Source organism: Lutzomyia longipalpis, chromosome 3 (assembly GCF_024334085.1).
Source record: "Lutzomyia longipalpis isolate SR_M1_2022 chromosome 3, ASM2433408v1".
In the NCBI taxonomy this organism is placed as follows: Eukaryota; Metazoa; Arthropoda; class Insecta; order Diptera; family Psychodidae; genus Lutzomyia; species Lutzomyia longipalpis.
The window spans coordinates 18,277,552-18,299,538 of record NC_074709.1 but is presented as its reverse complement, the minus strand read 5'-3'; the positions used below and the strand labels follow the sequence as shown (position 1 = coordinate 18,299,538).

General features: G+C 37.2%; 3 protein-coding genes across 48 annotated transcripts in view; 2 read left to right on the top strand and 1 right to left on the bottom strand.

Annotated features, from left to right (window-relative positions):
• The window catches only part of LOC129792365 (transient receptor potential cation channel subfamily A member 1), a 1,125,827-nt gene that overhangs the window by 687,708 nt on the left and 416,132 nt on the right, over window positions 1-21,987 (top strand). The gene's annotated exons all lie outside the window — the stretch shown is intronic.
• LOC129792430 (PIH1 domain-containing protein 2) overlaps window positions 1-21,987 on the top strand; it is a 927,269-nt gene that overhangs the window by 489,150 nt on the left and 416,132 nt on the right. The gene's annotated exons all lie outside the window — the stretch shown is intronic.
• Window positions 1-21,987, bottom strand: part of LOC129792352 (sorbin and SH3 domain-containing protein 1) — a 102,888-nt gene that overhangs the window by 16,413 nt on the left and 64,488 nt on the right. For 6 of the 46 annotated variants that reach the window (XM_055831274.1, XM_055831276.1, XM_055831273.1 and 3 more), the window contains 10 exons: window positions 19,412-19,828; window positions 18,935-19,128; window positions 18,709-18,781; window positions 18,421-18,456; window positions 15,035-15,164; window positions 14,818-14,941; window positions 13,181-13,213; window positions 11,561-11,613; window positions 10,643-10,818; window positions 2,045-7,756 (listed from right to left, as the gene is read on the bottom strand). In XM_055831274.1, the coding sequence (XP_055687249.1) occupies window positions 3,174-7,756; window positions 10,643-10,818; window positions 11,561-11,613; window positions 13,181-13,213; window positions 14,818-14,941; window positions 15,035-15,164; window positions 18,421-18,456; window positions 18,709-18,781; window positions 18,935-19,128; window positions 19,412-19,828 (5,819 nt within the window). In that variant the 3' untranslated portion in view covers window positions 2,045-3,173. The other 40 variants (XM_055831289.1, XM_055831299.1, XM_055831269.1 and 37 more) reach the window with 19 other exon arrangements.

The window sequence follows — 21,987 nt, the reverse complement described above, 5'->3', positions numbered from 1 at the left end:
AGTTGTAGGGCTTCTTGAAACCTTTCATTTGATACCAAGATGGTCAAAATCGGTCAAGCCGTTCTCGAGTTATATCGCAAAAACACTTTTTGCTTTAGGTCGCCATATTTGCTAAACGGCTTGACCGATTTTCAAGTATGAGTTGTCGATGAAAACGTCTCACTGAGCTCTACAACATACTAAAATTTCAGACCTATAGCTATAAGGGAAGTAGTTGGCGGTAGTTCAAAATGGCGGATGGCGGCCATCTTGGATTTTGAAAATGCGAAAAAATGAAATTTTACACCCACATTTCTATAGAAAACTTCAAACCCGAAGTCTCTATCTGTTACCGTTCTCGAGCTATAAGACAAAGTTTGGGCGACCGGCCGGCAGGCCGGCCGGAACAAAATTTTTCCACCACCATTTTTGGAATGTGGGTTGTCTGAAACGTGCTCATACCAAGTTTGAGCCCGATCTGAGGAGGTCGGTTTTTCCGACGATTACAATACTTGGTGTTGGCCACGAAGTGGAACACCAACTAATAAACATCATGGTACCTCAGCGACGTGTCGATTTTTTTTAAAATCATCATTAGGCCCTACAAACAAAATACATGTATGTCTCACTAACCGAGCATAGAAACATAAAGTCTAGAAAATATCAAAGAAAGACATTCGAAATTTAAACTAATCTCAGCTCTTGATTGAATAGAAGAATTTCCGATTAAACGACTACTTTTCTGATTAAAAGATCTATGCCTATTTCATTTACTGCCCCTGGAAAAGGAAGGAATCAAATGAAAGATGAAAAGGAGCCTATCCGTTTCTATATGGAAAAATCTCTCGCTGCTGGAGGAAACAAAAAAACACCAAAAAGATTTTTCATTTTCCAATATAATCAGCAGAGAAAAGCCAGTAAAACTTTGCCTAGAAATGCAAGTAATGACGTCATTATTGTGTTTTTTCTTTCTTTTAAAAATGAAGTATTCGGGCTACTGCTAGACAAGGTAATCTTATGCTTTTTCCTTGAGTTATTGAATTAATAAAAGCACTCGCAAAATTAAAGCAATTAATTAAATTTCAATACTTTTCTCTTACAGCGTTTGGCGTAATCTAAGCATTGACTTCATTGTCAGCCAGGTTTTGGCTAGCGCTGCTTTTCTGACTCTGAATGCTTAACAATAACATAAGCTTCTCCCACTTTTTTCCCCAATTGTATACAGAAGAAAATGTTTCGTTTTTTTTTTCATACACTCTTCCAACACCTAATTAATTGTATATATACGTTTCTTTCTGTCTTCAATGCCATGATGTGAGAAAAAATCCCATACTGTCTTTGGCGCGAGATTGCACCACACAGTCCATTGCATATAGTGTTGAATTAATTGAATTCGTCACATTCACTTGGAAGCACATTGAACAAATTGATTTCCCATTTGATGTGATTGCCAGGACAATGGCATGCGGGGGAGTATTTTTTTCTGTCTCGTATGAGAAAAGCACCTCTTTTGCACATTGTGGGAGTTTTTTCTTGTTGTGTTGCATCTTTGGCACACACGTGAGTACATCAAAGCGACATGCAGAAAAGCTTTAGGTTATATATTGTCCCCATGATTTTCTCTATAGCATATCCATGAGAGGGAAATTATTTCCCATTCGTTCCTTTTTAATCCACAAATAACGAGATTAAGTCCTTGTGATGTTTTTTTTTTAAGGTAACAAAATGAAAATCCCCGCATTTTTCTCTGAAGCAATTTTTTTCTCTCACTCTTCCTCTTTTAATGAGAAAAACTCAGAGGGTTCGATGGGAAAAACCTTAGCAGTGTTAATGCAATTTGGCGTTATACACGTCTCTTCTTACCTGGGCTCTGTAGATTGCCATTGAGTGAGACTCCCTTGGGGGGTGGAGGTGGAGGAACTACGGCATTTTCTACACAGGAAACACATCCATCAAAAATGAGGGAGGAAGGAGTACAGAGAAAAAAAAACAGGCAAAACAGAAAATAAATATACACATAAAATGAATAAAAAGGTGATGTTAGTAGATTTTGGAAATAAAAGTGCAAGGAGAGGTGGAAATTATATATTTCCTGGAACGAGAGAAAGAGAGGAAAATTGAAGGGAGAGAGAGAAACTAAATAAATCGCCTGAGGGAATGGCGAAAGGGTTAAAGTTTTTGGGAGAAGTGAGATTAATATCACAAGATTCCATATCAATATTTTAGCGTCTTGCCCCATTCGCATCAATCACAGGATGATTGAGGAAGAAAATGTTGGCAAAGAGATGGAATCCACATGGATTATAACCGACAACGGAAACCACTTAAGAACTTTTCACATCTCAGAGATTTCTTCAACTTTCTCGTTTTATCTTGGTCTTATTGAAATAATTCCTCAAGTTATATTAATACGTGCAGATTATGGTTTTTCCTGCACAGAAAAAAAACTTTTTATAGTTTAACGATTAAGTTGAGTGATTGTTGTTGGAGAATTTCATGGTTTTAAAAAAGTTTGATTTATGAAGATAAAAAATATATCTTGCGTAATGAATAAATTAATATTCTTCATACTTAATTTAATTTTGCCAATAGATGGCGTTTTTTTTACTGGAAAACTAATAAATAATTGTTTAGGAGAAATTTTCAATTAATAACATTTTTACCAATTAAATTTTTCCTTAAGATTTAATTTTAATTTAGTTCCTATTTAATAATTTCTTATCAACTTTTATGTATGATGTTGTTTCTGATCTCAAATTAGCGACATCTTTTGGCAATTAGCTTTTATCAAATTTAGTGTTATGAAGCTCTCAGCTATCTTAACTGGGGAATAAAACTTATTCTATTCAAAAATGATTTTACAGAACCTTTTAAAAATTGCAGAAACAGCATAACATCGCATGTTAATTATAAAAATCATAATAAAGACGATTTTATAATAAAAAAAATTCTTTGAAATAAGGATTTTAAATTCAAAGTTATAAAATTTCCTCTCAAATACTTTTTCTCCCTTAAATTTACAGAATCACTCAACGAAATTGTTCTCACTTCCGGCCGGAAATGTCATGAAAATGACTCCAAATGGATCCATTTCTGTACACTTTCAACCACTTACAATCCTTCCGCTTGAACTTTGCCTTATGCAAAAAATATAAAAAGCCTCAAAATTTGAACACATATTGATATGGAAGCTCTCATGAAAAGAAGGATGTGCTATTCTGTGTTGATAGTTTGTGCCTGAAAGGGAAGTTCGTTGTTTTTTTCTGTGTGTATTTTGTGTTTGAATTTTTAAGGTAAAAAGTGTGTCCACCTTGAAATTTCACAGACGGTTTGCGGATGTTTCCGTGAATCTTCTCCCAAAGCACCTCAGCTTCGCGCTTCATATCGGGAATGTAGCGTGACTTGGGTCTATGGATGAGTGGATCGAATTTCTGATCGGCAAAGGCATCATAGAAAGGTCGTAGGATCTTGGCAGCAAGGGATTTGGTACGTGGAGGAGATGTTGAACTAGGTCGAGAATCGCGTTTCTTCACTGAAATACCATCAGTTGAGGACATATTCTTTGCATTTGGCGACCTGGCGTTATCCTGAGGCTTGGGATAACGATGTGCCACCCATGAGCCTGATAGGTAGGATGAGATATCCTTGAGTTCTGTGATATCCGGGGCTGATGTGTACATTTGACCCAGGAGCGACATATTCTGATGCTCCTCAAATTTATGGCGAATCTTTTCGACTTCCCCTGGCCGGATTGGGGCGTCGGTGGTTCCGTTGACTGAGCTTGTCCGCTTAATTTCCTTCTTCAGAGACGCCGTCTTGCTGATTATGTCAATGTGCGGCATAAAGCGACGATCATCCCTTCTGAAAGCAACTTTTTGAATAGGAGAAGAAGTTCTCCTGGTGCGGCTCCGGCTTCTCTCTGCAACGGCAGCGGCGTTTTTTGTCTCAAACTTATGCGTAATCCACGAAACGTCACCCATTTCATGATCTCGAACCGTAGTTTTGACGGGGCTTGCACCCCGTTCGCCTAAAAAAGACTTCGACAGATCTGGATCACTTCGAAATCTCCGTGGTTTTTTTGGCACCATCCCAACAGGAGATGGGCTTATGCTTAAGCTCTCAAATTTACTCCTCATCTTCTGAACATCTCCCGTGTGGACCATATTGAGGTAGGATCGCTGCAAGCTATCGTACTCCGGAGAAATACTTCGAGATCTCAAGGAGACGCTCTCAATACTCACTGTATTGGATAGGGATTTTTCAGGAGATGTATGGCGTTTTGTTGGAGACTTAGCCGGAGATACTGAGCGAGATTTCTTGCAATTGTAGCTGCTAACCACAGATGTCTTTTCACCAAATATTTCTCTTAAATCAGTAAAGGATTGCGATGCCTTCATTTCCTGCTGAAGTTTCTTTTCTGCTTCAGCCCGTCGCTGCTTTACTTTCTGCTCAACAATTTTCATGACTTCTTCTTCATCTGGCGAGGAGTCTTCTCTAGCATGATAAATTATACTTCCTGGTGCATCGTCTTTTTCTTTCTCCTCAAAATACTGAATTTTATTTTTGATATCATCTCCAGTTCGATAGATCACCGTACGATTGGATGCTTCCGATGATCCACTTTCGGTCTCGCACTTTGAAGCAGGACGTTGCGAAGCTTCTTTCACAACGATTTTCTGTGTTGTCTTCTTATCACCAGAACGAAGAGTCTTCGTTTGGACTTTAGAAGACTTCAAGGTGCCACCATCAGATGTTGATTGAACTGTTTCTGTAAGCTCCAATGAGTAGTATGGCCTCCCTGGAAGAGTTTCCTTTGCACTCTCCGCTGCAATGGCTCCTCTTGTTTCTTTTCCTGCAACTACCGATGGAGAAGCCATTCGCTGCCTTCTTTGAGCAACAAGATCCTTTATTTCATGGCAAAATGACGCAGAAAGGCGTTTCTTCTCAACCTCTGTCAACTGATTACGTTCTCCAGTTTTTGTAACGACATTTTCAAATTTATGAATAACTTTGGAAACTTTATCTTCACTTATTGAACTGATTGATTCAGCCTTGTCCAAGGCTATTCGTGCCTGATGACGCTTCAGAACAGGCGTAAGAAGTTCTTCTCGGGAAACAAGTGACTGACTTCGAACAGTCAATGGAGTTGACTTCTTCTCAGCAGCTGGGGACGATGGAACGGTTACGATGTACTTTTCAGAAATTTCTTCATATTTGCTCTCTTTCTTTCCCTCACCTGGCCCTGAACTGTAGATCTCATTTAGTTGATTCTTGAGCTTTGCCACCTGATCTCTGCTTAAAGTGCTAACAAGTTTTCGACTGAGCCCAAAACATTTTTCATCACGCATTTCTTGACGTCGTGGAATTCTTCTTACTTCACCTGGATTGTATTTAACAACCATGTTGGTTGCAAGATCCAGAACAGAGTTTCCACGCCAGAAAGGCTTGTAAGTATCCTTGGTTGATTCAATTTCTTGACGCTTCTCTTCGTCGGGGAAGGCTTCACTGGCTTTTTGTTGGAATAACTCCTTCAAATCTTCAACGGATTTTTCCTTAATTCTTAATCCTGGCTCAAGATGCTCTTTCCATCGCAAATCTTCCACATCTTTCGGACGAAAGAGTAGATCTTTGTCTCTTTGCTCTTGTTTCAATTTACCAACCAGGAAGTTTAGTTCCTTTTCGGCTTTTTCATGAGCTCGAATCTTCTTCCACAGATCAAAATCAATAATTTCCTCTTGACGTCGAATTGGTCGTAGATCCGATGATGAAGTTGCTCTCTCAAGCTGTCCTACCCGTTCTAGGTTTGAGTAGAATTTATTTAGCTCTTGGAATCGCTCTGATTTTCTGTGATTACAAACTGGGGTGTGCTTCTCAAGAATGTTCAGTGAGCATGAACTGTGTGATAGCTGATCATTGAGAAAATCCCTTCTGGCTTGATTCCGGTCAGCACTGTTGAGACTCCTTGCTCTGGCTACAGTTTTTGGGCATTTCTCGGATGTTGTTTGCTGTGTTGTCGAACGGAAGCTTTGAATACGACGGCATGATGGAGATCTAGTGCTGCTACGGGAAGATTCTCTACATTCCGCAGCGCTCCTGTGGCCATGGATAACAACTGGGGAGTTTGGACGAACAATTTCAGTTAAGATTGTACTTCCTGGAGGTTCGCTGCGGCTTCTCTCTTGGTAGCTGTAGTTGAATTCTGTTAAACTCCCGAATTCTTCTTCCTCATCCGAGAGCTGATAGAATGAATCAAATTTGCTTATGTGCTCATAAGCGAGGCGTCCTGGACGGAAAACCCTAACTGGGCTGAGACTTCGAGACTGGCGAAAATGTTCTCGTTCTTGAATTTTAAATTTAGACGAAGTAACTGGACGCTTTTGAATGAGATAGGAGTTTGATCGACGAAGGGTCGGTTCTGATTTGGTAGTCAAGGAATTCCACAAGCGAACTTTGTCAAGAACAGACGACTGAACAGTTGTAACTGGCAGTGAGGTATGAGCAAAGTCCCTCAGAAAGAGGTTTTGGAAGAAACAGTCCGTCTTAATTGCATCAGAATGCTGTCTGATGGATCTGTTTATTGAATCCTGGAATTCTCGGTGCTTCTTCTCAATTTCATCCTTGAAGGCTTCTTCGAACTTTACAATTTCCTTCTCAACGTGACCATGTTGTATTTCTTCGTCTTTCTTCTTGAGCTCCTTCTTTTTGGGTTTCTTCTCACTTATTGGGAATCTGGTGATGGTTGTTGGTCGACAAGGAGCTCGTCGTTTTGAATTCGTAGAGTCGATTGAGTACGTCGAACTCGTTCGGGCTAAACTTAGATTTGATGTTGATTTCCCATTGGTTTTTGTTGCTTTCAGTGATGATGTTTTCAGCGTTTTAGTTACAGTGGGGTTTGCGGATTTTCCCACAGAGCGACTTCGAGTGTTCGTGGGAGTTTTATGAAGCGTCCTGCTCGTAGATGAAATAGCGAGGGAAGTTCTGCCGGATTTCTCTTTGGCAGTTGTAGTGCGACTACTTGTGAGATGGCTTGAAGATTTAACAACGTTTCCTGCATTTCCCAATTTAGTCTTTCGACTGGATTGAATTGTTGTTCCGGGCTTATCTTTTGCAGTGGAAATTCGAAAGGTGCTGTGGATGGCTTTTTTCACTGCATCAGGGGATGTTACGTCGCTCTTCTTTAAAATTCTTGTTGTTACAGACTTAAGGCGACGACACTGGGGAAGAGCTTCCTCGAGACGTTTCTTCTCTTCGGCAAATGTTCTCTCTTTGGAGATACTTCTACCAAAAGCTACAGGGCTTGGGCTGGATCTTCTTGTTTCAGCTGAATAGGATCTTGGTGAAATGGATGCTGAGTAACTTTTAATTTGTTTATTTGCTTGAATCCGGGTGCTATTGGTTAGATTCTTCTCTTCCTTGAGTGTGGAGGCTGAGTACGTGGCCGATGCGGATTTAGACCTTCCAGCTTTGGAGGTAGTCGTAGTGGATGAAAAGCATGAGGCGTGATGACTTCTGGGGGATGTTACCTTTGTCTCTGAGAAAAGCTTGAGCGTTGAATTGATTCTACTGGATTTTCGACTAGGTGGTGCCGGTGGGACTGTTGGTACAAAAGACTTAACCTCCTTGGGAAAAGCTCCGAACATATCAATGGGTCTCGTGATGCTGGTAATGGGGTAGCAAAGAACCTCCCTTGCTTGTGGTTGGGGTACTTTCCGGTGGACGCGTATTTTTGTGAGAGTCGACGTGATGGGAATATACTCAATTTCCGGTTCTGCCTCATCTATCCGATGGGAGAATATAGAAATTTGTTAATGGGCATTCAAGAGCACCATCCCTCCGTGCCCAACAATAAGCGGGATTTTCTTTCACCCGCAGAAAAGTGCTTTTCTGTGCGTCACAAAAGTTCAACCAATAAGAAAAAAATCCACCTCAAAATCCTCTTATTAAACATTTTACTTTTCTCGTGTGATTGTGATTTTTCACTCTGTGCCCCAATCGTGTGGCGTGATTGATTTCACCATCAATGCCACTTTTGGGGACGCAAGGCACGTTCTTTGTGCAAAGCTCACACACAAAAACTCATGTCTAGGTGCCGTGTGTGATTTCAAGGTGCCCCTAGGGGGTGTAAGTGGTGTGTGTTGTGTGATGTGCAAGAACTTTTTTCTTTTTTTTTTTGTTGAGAATTCACTGAAAGAGTTGAGAGAGAGACTTCTCACCATAAAGGAGGAATGAGGGGCAATGCTACTTTAGTTTCTTCTACTTGATGCTGGGTACCACAAGAAATAAATTGGGATTTTATTCTGTTGAAACCTCTGCCATGTAGCATAAGATTTATCGACATTTGCTAGATTCTTTCATTCAGATTGATGATGAATGCTGAGAAAAGCATTTTTCTTGGTTTCAAAATGCAATTCTTATTGTTTTTAGTACAAAAAAGGACATTAACCCTTTCACGTTTTTTGGGTCATACGCTGACCCAAACGTGAAACATTTTATTTTTACAATTATTTATGAATTTAATTGTTTTTTTTTCAAGTTATCAATGCTACAAATTCACGGAAAAGGGGCTAAAGAAGACGTTCTGAGTGAGAAAAATCCTCTGAAAACATCCACAGAATAAATATCGTGATAAAAGAGTGCATGTTTCAATGTTTTTATGTTTCACGTTGGACGCGAAAGGGTTAAATTAAAGTCAATCATAACGCGTCCAGTTATTAGAGTTGGTATACCACAACGCGGATGGGTCAGTCTATGCGTTGTAATTTAATTTGTGAGCAGAATTAGTAGGCAAAGTTGATTTTTTTTTATGAAATTCATCAATATGAAAGATAAAAATGCTCATATCTCAAGTTCTATAAGACCTACAGAAATTTCTTGACTAGTTATGGAAAGGTATTGAAATAAGCTATAATCTGACATATATTTCGATACATTTCAAGGTCACCTCCAGAACAAAAATGGCGGATTTTTGTTCGACAAAAAGAGTTTTTTGCACTTTTCGTCCTAAAGGAATAGTTCTAGAGGTTTCTGATGTTCCAGAAAGTTGTAGAGTTTTGCAAAACCTTTAATTTGATACCAAATTGAGCAAAATCGGACAAGCCGTTCAAGAGATATGGCTCTTAGAACTTTTCAAATTCAAGAATTTTTCAAACTGCGATATCTTCTAAACGGCGACATAGAATTTCTTCATTTTCGGACTGGTGACAGATATTGAGTCAGGCCACAACATATCAAAATTTAAAGGAAATCTATAACAGATGTTCGGAGATATTGCCCCTTAAAGTTAGACAATTTTTGTTTTTGATTTTAGCACCTCTTGCGGCCATTTTTGGAACTTGAAATGTTCCAGATAGTTGTAGGGCTTCTTTAAACCTTTCATTTGATACCAAGATGGTCAAAATCGGTCAAGCCGTTCTCGAGTTATGTCGAAAAAACACTTTTTGCTTTAGGTCGCCATATTTGCTAAACCGCTTGACCGATTTTCAAGTATGAATTGTTGATGAAAACATCTCACTGAGCTCTACAACATACTAAAATTTCAGACCTCTAGCTCTAAGGGAACTGTTTGACGGTATTTCAAAATGGCGGATGGCGGCCATATTGGATTTTAAAAATGCGAAAAAATGAAATTTTACACCCACATTTCTATATAAAACTTCAAACCGGAAGTTTCTATCTCTCACCGTTTTGGAGTTATAAGGCAAAGTTTGGGCGACCGGCCGGCAGGACGGCCGGCCGGCAGGCCGGCCGGATCAAAAATTTTCCACCACCATTTTCGTAATGTGGGATGTCTAAAACGTGCTCATACCAAGTTTGAGCCCGATCTGAGGTGGTCGGTTTTTCCGATGATTACAATACTTGGTATGCCACGATTGTGGTATACCAACTAATTATTAGATATTCAAAGAAAATATTTTTTTTTAAAATAAAATGGAATTGAGTTTCACTTGGAAAAGCTTTCTATCACAGAGAGACCTTTTCTTTATTTTCATGAAAAGTTTTGTGATAAAACTTGTATGGAATGTTTTATGTGGTACCCCCATCTTTGAGTTTATCTACATCCAATATTGAGACACCTGCTTACACATAAAGGAACCTCTCATCACTAACATACAAGTTAATCCATTCAACTTAATCACATTCCTACGGGCTAAAATCTTGCATAAATCTAATCAATTCATAAAGAGGGTGAAAGTGGGTGAATTATTAAATACAGTGTTAGTATCTACTCTTCTTGGTGGATGGATGCTGTAAGGGTAATCCAATTAACACGTTCCTTATTTAATAAAACAAGTGATACATAGCTACGTGTCGAGCATAAAACATGTATGGGCCCAAAATGTAAAATGCGAGAAACAGTGAGATACAATTGCCAAGAGCCATAGGAGAGGGCTCGCCCCAAAAGACCCATAGAGGGAGCTTTTGATAGCCTCCTTATTATTAAATTTCCCAAACACCATCAAATCCGATTAATTTAAATATTTAACGATGGAGCTAAAATTGTATTTGAGGGCGGGGTACGTGGGTGTGTAGTCGCCAAGTTGGGCGGTATGGGGGTGTGTTTTCAATTAAATTTGATTGATTGATTGCAGTACCAGCCACCCCCAAAACAAAAGTGTGTTTTTGGGAATTTATGTCGGGTGTGGTGGGTAAACTCTCAACTCACCCTTTGGTTTCTCAGGTGCTGGCTTCCGGAATCCCTGGAGTGGTGGCTCACCGCCCGCTTGAACGCTCCTATATGCCAATTTCTGCTCAACAGGGCTTAGGGGTGTCAGGGTGGCATCATCACGCTTCCGGAACACAAGAGACGAATCACTTTCATACCCCTGCTCCTTCAAAGCTCTGTGTAGTATTTGGTCAAGGAGAGAGATGGTTGTATCCGTTAATTAATTGATCAAACTATATCACATATAGCTTCACGATGTAATTAATTTAGTTAATTTTCCACCCGGAAGAGACACACAAGTGCCACAGGAAGTACGCCACATCTGGCTCATTTCCATCAGGTGTACTTGATTAGGTTTTGATAGGGGAATTAAATCAATTTTAAACATTTAAAATAAGCTCTGAGAGACAAATTGAGCGATAAATTAGTCTCAATTTGTTATTATTTTAAAAATAATTTTATTAATCATATCAAAATTATATTTCTCGGGTATTTTATCAGTGAAACTTTTAATTCATTTCTCCAAAGAAAAATTAAAATTAAACAAAATTTTTTGAACATTGTGGAAAAGCTTTATAGTGAATCGTATACATTAAAATAAATGAATTCTATGCAAAATATTAAGTAGAAACTTTTCCTATATAATTATGATTTTTTTGTGAAGTTGTATATTGAGTTTTTATTATTTGTTTAATTACTTTTAAAATTTATTTAAATAGCTTCTCGTCAATTTAATTTTTTGTAAAAACTTGCGTGGGCTTTTTGAATTTAAACCATTAAATCTTCTGCAGTACGAAAACAATATTTAATTTAAAATAAAAAGCACTTAAATATAAATTAATTCTTAATTAAAATGAAAAATTAAATTTAATATGCTCACTGTTAGTTTCAATTAAACTTTCAATTTGTTATTCTCACCTTGAGAGATATCCTTGGCTGTAGTTTGTGGCCATGCGCTGCTGCTCCAAATGCTGCAAAAATTTCCCCCGAAAAAAAGAGAAGAAACAAAAAAAGGTACAGTTTTAATGATGAAAAGCTTTTAGGATCCCTTTATGTTGCTCTCAACTATATTAAATATTCATCAAACAAAAAAAATCGACGCTCGGCGTGAAAATGCAGCGGAAAAAATTAATTTGTTGTAATGGGAAAAGAGTGTGTGTGAAAAAAAAACTATAGTTAAAAGGGTAGAAATACTTTTGCATAATTAAATTGCTAATGCCATGTTTTCCTAGCATAAATTTCAAAAAGCTTTCAGAGAGGTGCGAATTCACTTTGAAATCTTTGCTTTTAAGTAAAATGCAAAAAACAACATTTATTAGTATGTTAATTCCCGGGAAAAGCGTCGTAATTGAAGGGTATATGATATGGAGGAAATGGCCTGACTTTCCAAAAGAAAATTTATTTTCTGGAAAATTTTCTTTTACACTGAGCTTTCAAAAAACTTCTTTTGGAGAATCATTTCCCTCTTATCAATTTGTACTTTAATTCTAAAATCTCACATGAAGAATAATCACAAAACTTACAAATTTATGCACTTCCCTTGCAAATGCAATGCTGAAAAGGGGCTGTGAGGAATTTTCATCTAACCACTTTTCAGTGGTAATGTTCACAAAACAAATTTCGATGCGAAACAAGCAGGACCAAACCAAAAATTAATTGCCCATATAGCAGCACAAAATGAATAGAGAAACAAATACATTTGGGATATTGCTAAAGAGAAATTCACTTTTAGTAGTATCAATTATTCGTATTATTTGCACAGTGGAAATTAATAATAAATTGGGGGGAAAATGAATATAAACCAATAAAAACATAACGACCCCTCTTCGGGAAAAAAATTAATTCAATATCAATACACAAACACACACGAATTAAACAATTTTACGATGGCTCAATAAATATAGCATGAGGGATATATTTTGCAATTAAAATTTATTTTTTATTTGCTTACACGCGGCTGTACTAACTCAAATGGAGAGTAGCACATGAATTTATAAATTATTCTCATTTTTTAATCCTCTCCCACACTGACTTTTTTGGGGAGAGGGCTGTTTTTTTTTGCCCCAAGGGGTGTGTGCTTGTGGATTTTATATTATACACATAATATGAAAATGTCGATGAAAACAATTTTTAGTTGTAGCATTAAATTAAAAAAAAATTAAAACGAAGGAAAAAACTCATGACATGAAGTTAAATTACGCAGGGGTCGGTTTATTGTATAAAAATGCAAGAAAAATGCAAATAAATCAAAATTAAAACCACATGAAAAAAAATTATTGGACATCTCTGGGATGTGTAAAATGGTTAATGCGGACACCCCCAAAGCTCATTTGCAATTCCATTTTTCACGTTGTGTGTTGGAAAATAATTTACAAAATACAACGTGCAAAGCTTTCGAGGTGAAAGTTTTCAAATTAATCTCGCAATTGCCATTCATCACGAGCTTTGGGGAGTTGGGTGGCATTCTCGCACCCTTAACCATTTACATTGTGCATGGGGTGAGGGGGTGAGTTAGAGAAATTGTCATTAAAGTCGTACCCCGTCAAAGATATCCATAACCTCGTCCCACCACTAGAATGAAAATATAATAAGAAAATGAATTAATATGCGGTGTATGAAGTGCGACATTCGCAGAAATTATGCCTTGATCAGTGAGATTTTTCGGAGAGGTGAAAAGATAGAGAAACTTTTAACCATTCAACATTTAAAGCAGCCAAATTAAGAGGAGATTCTTTCGCTGCCATCTACACACTTAATTAAAATTATATAATTTTCAGAGAATTTGGTGGAATGTGAATTTATGTATAGGAAAAACGCTCATTCTTTTGAAAATATGAATTTAAATATATTTAACAATGCAGGGTTAATCGTTGAAATTGTAAAGTTTTGTTTTTTTTTTGGTAAGTATGGGAGATTATAAATTTTATATCGTCACATCGTATCATATTTTGGCACGTTTTTAACAGCATTCGTGGGGTAAGTAATCAAAACCCTTTAAGGACAATTGACTCATGACTATTGTGCTTAATTTCTTGTTTTTTTTTTTAAATCTATTAGTAATTTAATAATTTCTATCGCATTGTAGTAACGCTTTAGAATATTCAAAGACTAGAAAATGACGTTTTTGCCGAGATTAATCTTGAAAGTGCTTAAAAAACGAATAAAAATCGAAATGTTTCCAAGGATCCCCCAGTAGTGATTTTCAGGATTTTATAATTTTCCACAGAATTATGTAAAAAGAAATCAAAAAAAAATTCTATCTGTGAGAAAAATTTTCTATCCATGAGAAAAAATTTCTATCCGTGAGAAAAATTTTCTATCCGTGAGAAAAATTTTCTATCCGTGAGAATCAATTTCCGTTATTTAGCAATGTTCCAGGAATGTCTATTATGGTTCATCCATTACATTTCATGTTGCCAAGGATGCCTCAGCAGTGATTTTCAGGATTTTGTAATTTTCCACAGAGTTATGTTAAAAAAAAATAAAAAAAAACTTCTATCAAAAAAATTTATTTTCTAAGACTCGGCGGCGTCGGCTTGAAAAATCACCTCGGCAGATGGCTCAAGCGGCTTGAGCTTTCATCGGCTGGGGGCACTGATTCAACTCTTTCGCTTTCACATGAAACATATGGAAACTTTAAAACATTGGATCTTTTCATCACGAAGCTTGCTTACAGAAGTTCTCAGAAGAGATTTCTCAATCATAACGTCATTAAATGTATAATTTAATTTATTAAAATAATATAATGTTTCACGTTTGGGTCAGTGATCGGATGGACGCGAAAGGGTTAAGAAATAATGTAAGACTATACTTTTCAGAACAAAATAACAAAAGTTGATAATGATTTTTTCGTAACATCGCTAGAAAACTTAAAGATGATGCCCTTTCAGTAAATTTCTCACTCCCATATAGCATTCAAATTAACGGAAAAATATCACATTTCTTAAACGGACATTTCTAACGATTAACCCTGCTATTTGCCAATGATCAATATTTTAAGAAATATTTACGAGTTCTCCTAAAAATTCAATTTGAATTGCAACCAACATGATAAACCACACAAATCCACATCCCAAAGCAACCCCAAACCATTCAGCATCCCTCCCAGTATAGGGTATAGGGATGATTCTCTCGATAAAATTGCACAAAGCATTGGCCCCAAAAAGCAAACTCACTTCTCTTTTCTCCCTCTCGGACACGGAGGAACGTCCCGGTGTGTAGTCCTCAATTCTTCCTGGTTGATTGCGATAGGAGATGTGTCCTGAACGAATGGGATTTGGCATTGTTCCATACGCCCGACTGCGAAAATGCATTTTCCAAAGTACAAAAACCAATAAATCCCAATGATCTGTGTGCATTTTGTGTAAATCCACATAAATTTTGCAAACCAACCTGTCATCGTATTGACTTCCGGCTGATGGAGTGCGTCTTCTATCGAGGGTGGTGTACCTGTACGAGTAGTCGGAGTCATAGTTTGGCTCTGGCTCCGACATGTACCCATTGGAGCGGTAGGGGTAGCGGCCTGTTGGTGAATTTTTTTTGCACGCCAATCACGGGTGTGACCCAGAAAACATGAGAAAGAGTTGGAAATAAAGTTAATTTATGGCTTCATCGCAAAAATACGAAATTCTATATGGCCACAGAAATTACACAGAAAGAGCGTGTGACACATAAAAGTGCTCAACGAAATGGATGTTTTTGACTGAAAAATAAAATAAAAACTGCAATGCACAATATTTTGGCGTCCTTTAGGAAAAAAATATGTCTACATATTATATATGGGATCCCCTACATAACGAGCTGACTTTTTTTTAAAGCTATTTTGCTTGTTTTCTGAAATTCCGTTGGCAGAATTATTTGAATACAGTGATTGTGATCTTTTTTTTGAATTATTTATTGCTTTGATTCTAAATTTTATTTCGAGCTAGCATTGTTAGAGAAAAAAACCATATTTGTAGGAGAGAATGACCCAAATATGACCCTAAAAGGTTAAATTTTCTTTGCAAAGAAGAACTATGATTTTTCTCTCAAAAGATTTTCAAATCTTAATATATAAAGCTGAAATGTTTGTTTGTCTGTGGCACATGAACTCCTCCTAAACGGCTGGGCCGATCGTTATGAAATTTGGTATGGGGGTAGAGGGGGTCAATACGAGTTGCAAGCGCTATATGGGATTCCGCCCCAACCCCCCTTTGTAGCGCCCCCACAGAAAAACTAATTTTTCCCACTTTCTACCTGCTGAAGGGTCAGATAACGGGATTTTTTTATTTTTAGAATTTTTCGGGGTACCGTATTAATCATCCCCCCTACTAATATACGCCCCCCTTTTATAGCTTAAAATGGAGTTTGCTCACACGTGATTGGGGGCTCGGGTTGACTAGTAATATATAAATAAAAGTCAAAAAAGCTTGCTTTGGGACATCCTCTGATAATTTTTCAAAGAATTTCAGAATTTTCTTATTTTTACCCAACTTCCCACTTAGCCATCTACTCTACATCTCTCTATGTTTGTACAGTTTAATGGCATTTCGTGCTGCAAATGGGTAATACTTTCCGCGTTTTTTTTTGGGCTACAATTTGGGTTAATAAGCAGAAGAAATCGCATTGAGGCAAACACGAAATTCTTAAAGCATTTCTCACGAGGCATTATTGGGCTATTTGGCAAAATTAATTTTTAATGCACAATAACCACCGAATGAACCCGAAAGATGAAAGACATGGGTATAAATTTAGATTAATCCACTTCATTTGATAAAATTTAATGCCGCACTTTATAATCACATTGAATTATTTATTTACTCTCTGCCCATAAATTGGAGGATTATTTATAGAAAATCATTAATTTACTTTGTATGCTTAATGTATTTTTGCTTTAATAGAGTTATTTGTAGATTTTGCAATAAAGCATAAAAATATCCAAATTAAAAATATTGCAATGTATTGTATTGTTTTATAGGATAAATGTTGTCGAATTGAGGAAGGGCTCTTAAAGAAATTCAATTTTAAAGTAATTGAATTTTAAATTTTAAATAAAGTAGATTTAACTTATTAATTAAAAATAATTCTTTTATGCATAAAAATACAAAGAATTTGAAGAATGATAAAGATAAATTTGAAAAGATTCCCATATTAGACGTACTTTTCTTAATTGAAGTTTCATTTATATTCTTTTCGTAGAAATTTAAGAATTTTATTCTAAAGTTTTGATTGACAAAGAAGAGACAGAAAAAAAACTTCACAGAATAAAAATAAATTTGTTTGAAGTTTCCGTATAAAATATCCTTTTATACGCTACTAAATCCCTCTGAGGCATTCAAAATTCAATCCATTTCGTCTTTTGTTGCCAGGACAATGTTTAATATGTGAACACAACTCTATATAAATTCAAATGGAAGAAAATTAAACGAGACACTCCAAAAATTCAACAAAAGTTCAATAAAAGTTCACATGTGGATTGAATAGAATTCTTCCTCATGAATGGCAATGAAAGCACGTTGAGAGAGATTTTCTTTTTTTGGGGGTAGTCATTCTGGGTATTTTTACTTCGACGATGGTTTAAGGAAAATTATGTAAGCGGAAAATTGTTTGTGAAAATTTCATCTTGAGGAATCCCTCAAAAATCCATTTATGAAAACCTTCAGGGAAGTTTTCTACGTGGACTTTTTTTTCTCCCTTGAGTCTGACCTCAATCTTAGCTTTACTTTGAATATTGAAAGTTGTCTTTATCAAATTATCCTTTTTCAGGGCATGCGGTGGCTTTTGCTCCATCGAAATTACTTAATTCTATAGCCACGTTTCTCTTTTTTCCTTCACAAACATCTATACATAAGACTTTCGCAGGAATTTAAATCAACTGCCGAAACCGGACTCAATATTGAATAAATAATAAATTAAATGCGATGAAAAAATTGCAAATTTCCTCCCAAAATTATCGGAAAATTTATTTCCCAAATTGCAGAGTGAATATTGTTTAGTGATGCAGCAAAATTGATTGAATAATCCCATTCCGGGGTAGATTTAAAAAATAAATAAAATAACACAAATTGCAAGGAAACAATTTTGCGTGCAACCCCATTCATTTGGTAGTGTAAATAAAATTTTAATTATTTTTTTCAATACAGATTCTTTGCCAAAAACACACAGTGAAATAAATAATTGAATTTTATGAGCGTGATTTTAATGCCAGAGCTTTTCTATGAAATGTTGTTTTTTGTTGTTGTATATGGGGGTGCTTTTTTGTTGCAATGTAAAAAAATCATTGTCAATTTTAACAAGATGTTCCAGACACATTGTTTTTGAATGTTTATCTTTATTTATTTTGTTACAAAATTATTTGCCGTTAATCAAGAAAATATTGAATTTAAATTAAAATATGTATAATTTTTTAAAGAAATTATTCGAGAAACTAAATTTAAATGAGCTTTGATTTTTTCAAAAATAAATTTGAAAAAGAAAACCGAAGCTTTCGACTTCTTAACTTACATAACATAACAATGCGGTTACATATAGGTATAGATTAACAAAATTAAAACAAAACATTCTTATATTCAAATTCTAAAACCAATTTAATAAAACATTTAAATCAAATTTAAATTCAAATACAAAAAATACCCAAAAATAAGTAAAACAAAAACACCAAAATAATTTGTCTGGGACACCTTGGAGCCACCCAAATGTTTGTGTGCAATGCCGAAAAAAAGAGTTATACTGTGTGTGAAGAAGATAAATGAGAGAGAAAGAATTAATAAAATATAATGTAAAAATGTAGAATATTTCACCTCGCCGAGTTTTGTAGCGGACTGTCACATAATCATCTGGAAATGAAACAATTTTACGAGAATTGTTATTAAATTAAAAACAGAACAAAAAAAATTTCCTAAACTTTACATCTTTTTGGTTTATTTTCTCTTTGTTATGAAAAATAAAACTCAAACATGGAAAGGAAAAAAGGTTTTTTTTGGGGAAATTTCAATAAAATTTTTAATTAAGTAAAAAATTTGCAAAGCGAGCCGAAAAAGGACAAACTGAAGTGGGGCACGAAGTGGGGCAAAGAAAAACCAACTCACCATCATCTTTGGCTTTGTGTATTGTATTGTAGACTTTTTTGTACCATTTCGTCTGATTGTCATCTCGAATTTCCTGAAAATGCACAAAAAGAAATTGTAGAATAATTTAGGGCAATGAGTAGAGCAATGGAAAGTTTATGTAGTGGTCTCTGGTTCGAATCCATAGATGAATGGATTTTTTTCATTGAATTTTTAGGTCAAAAAAGCTCCATTTAGGAAAACTCACCGATCGCAGCACAACTGGCATTCCTTCTTTGAGTGTTTGCCCCCCAACCCCATCAGTCTGCCTTGATGCAACCTCGGTCATCGTGCTCCTCCCGTAGTCGGACTCTGAATTGGAGTTCTCGAGCCTGATGGGATGAATTATTTCATTGGGCTGGGCTCTCGTGTCCGCCTGGGTGACTTTCGTGGTGCGCTCCTCTGCAATGGACAGAGCAAAAGTGCAAATCACTCCACTGTTGCTATTCACTCACTCAACGGGGGATGAGAGTTGAGTAATACACAAGAGGGGGTTGTTTTAGCAAGAACTACACACAATTTACATTTAGATTGGGAAAGAGGCAGCTTTTTCGCAACACACAGCATGATTACATTTCGGGGGGCACTTTGGCACAGCAGACGGAAAGCTTAGATTCCACGAAACGACGGGGAAGGCATGCAAGGGCTCCACATGGGGGTGGTGCCCCTTCGGCTCCGTGTTTACCTCTCGCCTTCTGCAGAAGTGTCACCGTGGGATTCTGGGATCTGGGCAACTTCGACGTGTGATTGATGTTGGGGATGTTGGGCGATGAGAAACTCTGTGCAATGCGCTGAACGGAATTCGTTGGTGCAGCCACCTCCGGGGCTTTCTCAAAGCCCGGGTGTGCCCATGGTGGCTGCACGGGTGGTGATGTTGGTTCCGATGGGTTCCTCGTGAAGCGTCTCCGCGTGAGTGTGGGTGACTCAAAGGGGACTGGCCGGAATTCCGCCTTCCTGCCCCCAAGCTGTGGCGACGGTCCAGCACTGCGTGGTGTCCAAATGGGTGGTGGTGGTGGCGGAAGTGGAATCGCCCCATCTGTCGACTCTGCTGCCTGACTCTCCGACACATTTGGCTCTGACTTATTCGTGGGTGACCAGATGCCTGTACCCGTCCACGGAAATGAATAAGTTTTAAATGTTCCACCCACAGACAACGCGGGGATGGGTGAGTGGTATCTCTCTCATGAGGATTTCCATACAGCGTACAATGCGGAGGGAAATGCACGCGCTCTTTAGCAAATCCTCCATCACAGAGGGTTGTGTGGGGTCGGTGGTTTTTCATTCAAAATCTTATCTGATTCTTTTTCTCCGCACCGAAAAATTGTTACGTCCATTTGCAAAAAGAGATAGCAAAATAAATGGGGACTTTGCATGCAAAAGAAAATGTAGGTGATGTGATGTATGTAGGTATATGAGGGGTGTGCTAACGAAGAGCTTTTCCCAAAATTATGTAGTCTTTGGGAAAGAGTATTAAATTTAAAAAAAAAGATCTGTTTCAACATAAAAGCAAAATTGGAAGAAGAACAAGAGAAACAAGAACTATTCTTAATAATTTGAAAGCTTTCGTATTTGCTCAAAAGTAATTTTTGATGTTTTCAATAAAATGATTTATTCGCTGGAACTTCATTTTATTGTAAAAATCCACCACATCTGCTTATATTTTCTCTCGTAGAAAAAGTTCTTCAGAAAGTATATAATTTTCTCTGAGGGATGGAAAGCTCTTTAAAAGCTCTCCAATTATATATGTATTACATACATATGTATGTAGGTACAAAATATTAAAAAATATGCAGAACATTTGAGAGAAAAGCTTCCCTTTCAACAAAGCCCTAATAAATTGCAACAACAACCCTATTTTCCACAAGAGATCTACTTAAAAATACCCAATTTTTATATTGAAAAAATAATGGGATCTTAAAGCTTTCCCTCCCATACACACACAGCTTCTCTTATACCTACTCCACCAAACTTTTCCCCTTGGAAACGGAAAAAGGAAGCGTGATAATGAATGGATGAGGAATGGAGACTAATACGATAAAATTATTCATTTTCGTTGCAAATGATATTTATTCAGCGTGGAAAACAAATGAGAATTACCCCGTACACGTTCACATAAGGATTTTATGGGTGAAAAAATTGTTCCTGGCTGTTTAAATATTTCACATGGCGCGTAATTCTCTTTTCCACGACGAAGCTTTTCGCGGTGTGGCTTTTTTTCGTGAACACATACTTCCAGGACGATGACTGCGAAAGCCCAATGAAGTGGAAAACGAAACAAAGGGCGCAAAAGGACTAAGCGGAAAAGGATGGGCTATATTTTATACTGATTCTGTTAACTTCTCTAGCTTTTTTTTTGCGTGGGTGGAGGGATAACTTTTTTATATGTGTGTGTATGTGTACTTCCAGCAGACATCTTTGGTTGTTTGTTGAATGCGACCGAGCAAGTAACCCCCAAATGGTGGCTTTGTTGGGTAGATAGAGGAAAAAATACACACACAGGGTGGATGGGGGATGTTTTTTTTGTTAGCAGTAAGCAGTCCATGAGAATCTCCTGAATCCGGAGGTACCGCATGGGGAAAAATTGAATAATGTGGAATATAATGTTGAAATGGAGGAAACAATCAAGAATAGAAGGGTTTATGTGGAGCTTTTGCACACATACACACAGCAGTTCCTCATGTAAACAACTTTCCATGCCACGGAGCATTGAGTGCAAAAGGTTGCGGGGGTGGGTTGAGAGGTTGTGTGACTGTCGGTGCGTATAAGGTGCCATTGTGGCTGAGCAGCAATGCATGTAAAACACTTGCAGAATCGCGAGCTTTGGCACACACAACTTCACAGATTGTCCACATGCAATTTGCACCATAGGACACACCTCAGGTTTTGCACGATGGCATCACCCCCATTGTTACTTCCGACTCCACATCCGGTATAACAGAGATTATCCCGGTGAGTATACTCTCGTGGGGATCTCTTTCGCATGGTTGAGAGTAAATCAAATTTCTGTAGCGTTTCCCTTTTTGAATCAACACACAATGGGGAAATGGAGGACGAATCCTCTGTATGTCCATTCTTGTGGTTTATATTAAATTAAACAACAATGCCCATCCATGAATTTACATTTGGAGGAATCTTATTGTGTGTACACACGGCCATTGCTGACCAAATATACAAATAGACGGAGCCTCGGAATTCTAATCGCAACTTCAAATTGAATTGCAAATTTCTCGCACACACCGCTTAGATGTGCGGAGAAGTTGG